Consider the following 1,688-nt stretch of genomic DNA (forward strand, 5'->3'; position numbering starts at 1 on the left):
CCTGCTGAATGCTGCCCAGGACAGCCCAGTGGCCTTTGCCACAAGGGCTCACTGCTGCCTCATGGTCAACTTGGTGTCCACCAGGACCATGAAAGCCTCTTCTGCAAAGCTGTTTTCCAGATGCTCACCCCCAGCCTGTCCTGGTACACAGCATTAATCCTCCCCAGGGGCAGGACTTGGTCTTGTTAGCCCATTTCTCAGCCTGTCCAGGCTCCTTTGGCTGGCAGCATGATATACCTGGTGTATCAGCCACAATTTTGTGTCATCTAGAAACTTGCTGAAGGAACACTCTGCCCCACCAGGCAGATTGTTAATGAAGGCGTTAAAAACCAGCAGCCCCAGTATCAACACCTACTGGTGACTGGCTTCCAGCTGGACCTTCAGCTGCCCATCCCAGCCCTAACCTTCACCATTCACTGTGTGGGGGGCGTTTTTTGTTTGTTTGTTGCTTTTTTATGTGAAAGGCAGCTAAGTTTTTATAAGGAGAGAGAGTCACCGAAGAAGCCCCAAGACCCACAGCACAAGAGATGAGTACAGGGTAGAGGACACCACAATTCTGATGCCCCACCTGCTGTTGCAAACCAAACCTCACAAAGACCTTGACTGTGTAAAGGTCAGGCCAAAAGTCCTTCTACCCCAGCCTCTGACAGCAGCCAAACACAGATGCTCGAGACAGCAGAATAAGCAAGTGCTTCTTGGCTACCCAGCTGCCAGGGATTTTACTATTACACCTGTGAAGTCCTCTGCACTGTTTTCAAATTAAAGCACATCCTTGAAGTACAAAACAGAACCAAAAAAAAACCCCCTGTCAAACAAGAAGAGGATATTGGCTACTACTACTACTAGACTTGAACAAGGCTCCTGGGGTTATCCAATATCCTGCTCCTGAGCTGTTTCAAATGCTCGAGGCCCTTCATAACTCTTGCACAAAGAAATGAGGAGTTTTATTACTCATTAGGATGATGAAAAGGAAACGTGATTCATTAGCGTAAATTCAAAACGCTACAAACAAATAACCAGGCAACCACACCAACTGCAACTCCGCAAGAGTTTTCGGAAGTATCCACAGAAGATACATTTTAGCAGCTGAAAACAATTAACTTCGTGCTTTTCTGAAGATTTTACATCAAACTACAGGTTTTGCCTACGACGCGAAACCTCCCAGAACTTCAGAGGTAGCTGAGACACCTGCCCAGGGCACTGCAGGAAACCAGGACAAGCCTTACTTGAGCTAGGACGTGCCATTTCCAAGCAGAGCTTCTGCTTCTTTGACGACGAAGCCCTGAGGCCGCAGGGCGCTCGGGAAACCAACCTTCTTGCGGCGAGTTGGAAGAGACTCATCAGCACCGCTGGGGAGTCACTGAGCAGGAGGGCGTGGAAAACAAGAAGCCCGTTGAGGGAGCAGGTTCCTGCCAGCTCCCTGGGAGGAGCTCTCCGCAAAGAACCAGGTACAAGCATCGCTCGTGTTTGTTTTCCTCCCGCATCCTCAGCTCCCCGCCCCAAGCGCAGACCCCGGCACAGGGAAGCTGTGCCTGCCCCCTCCCTGGAAACGTTCCCGGCCGGGCTGGACGGGGCTTGGACCAACCTGCTCCAGTGGGAGGTGTCCCTGTTTGCTACCACATCATCTCCTAAGGCCCTTCCCGACCCAGCCCGTCCTACCATCACCTCCACCCGCAGACCCCCCCGGC

The 1,688-nt window shown here is 51.7% G+C and overlaps 1 protein-coding gene across 1 annotated transcript in view; it reads right to left on the bottom strand.

Annotated features, from left to right (window-relative positions):
- Nucleotides 1–1,341, bottom strand: part of SIRT5 (sirtuin 5) — a 10,692-nt gene extending 9,351 nt beyond the window's left edge. The window contains exon 1 of the mRNA XM_010000950.1: nucleotides 1,227–1,341. Coding sequence (XP_009999252.1) covers nucleotides 1,227–1,341 — 115 coding nt within the window. The remainder of the gene's footprint in view (nucleotides 1–1,226) is intronic.
- Between the last annotated feature and the right edge of the window lie 347 nt (nucleotides 1,342–1,688).

This window comes from Chaetura pelagica, unplaced genomic scaffold (assembly GCF_000747805.2).
Source record: "Chaetura pelagica isolate M959 unplaced genomic scaffold, ChaPel_1.0 scaffold104, whole genome shotgun sequence".
NCBI classification, from domain to species: domain Eukaryota; kingdom Metazoa; phylum Chordata; class Aves; order Apodiformes; family Apodidae; genus Chaetura; species Chaetura pelagica.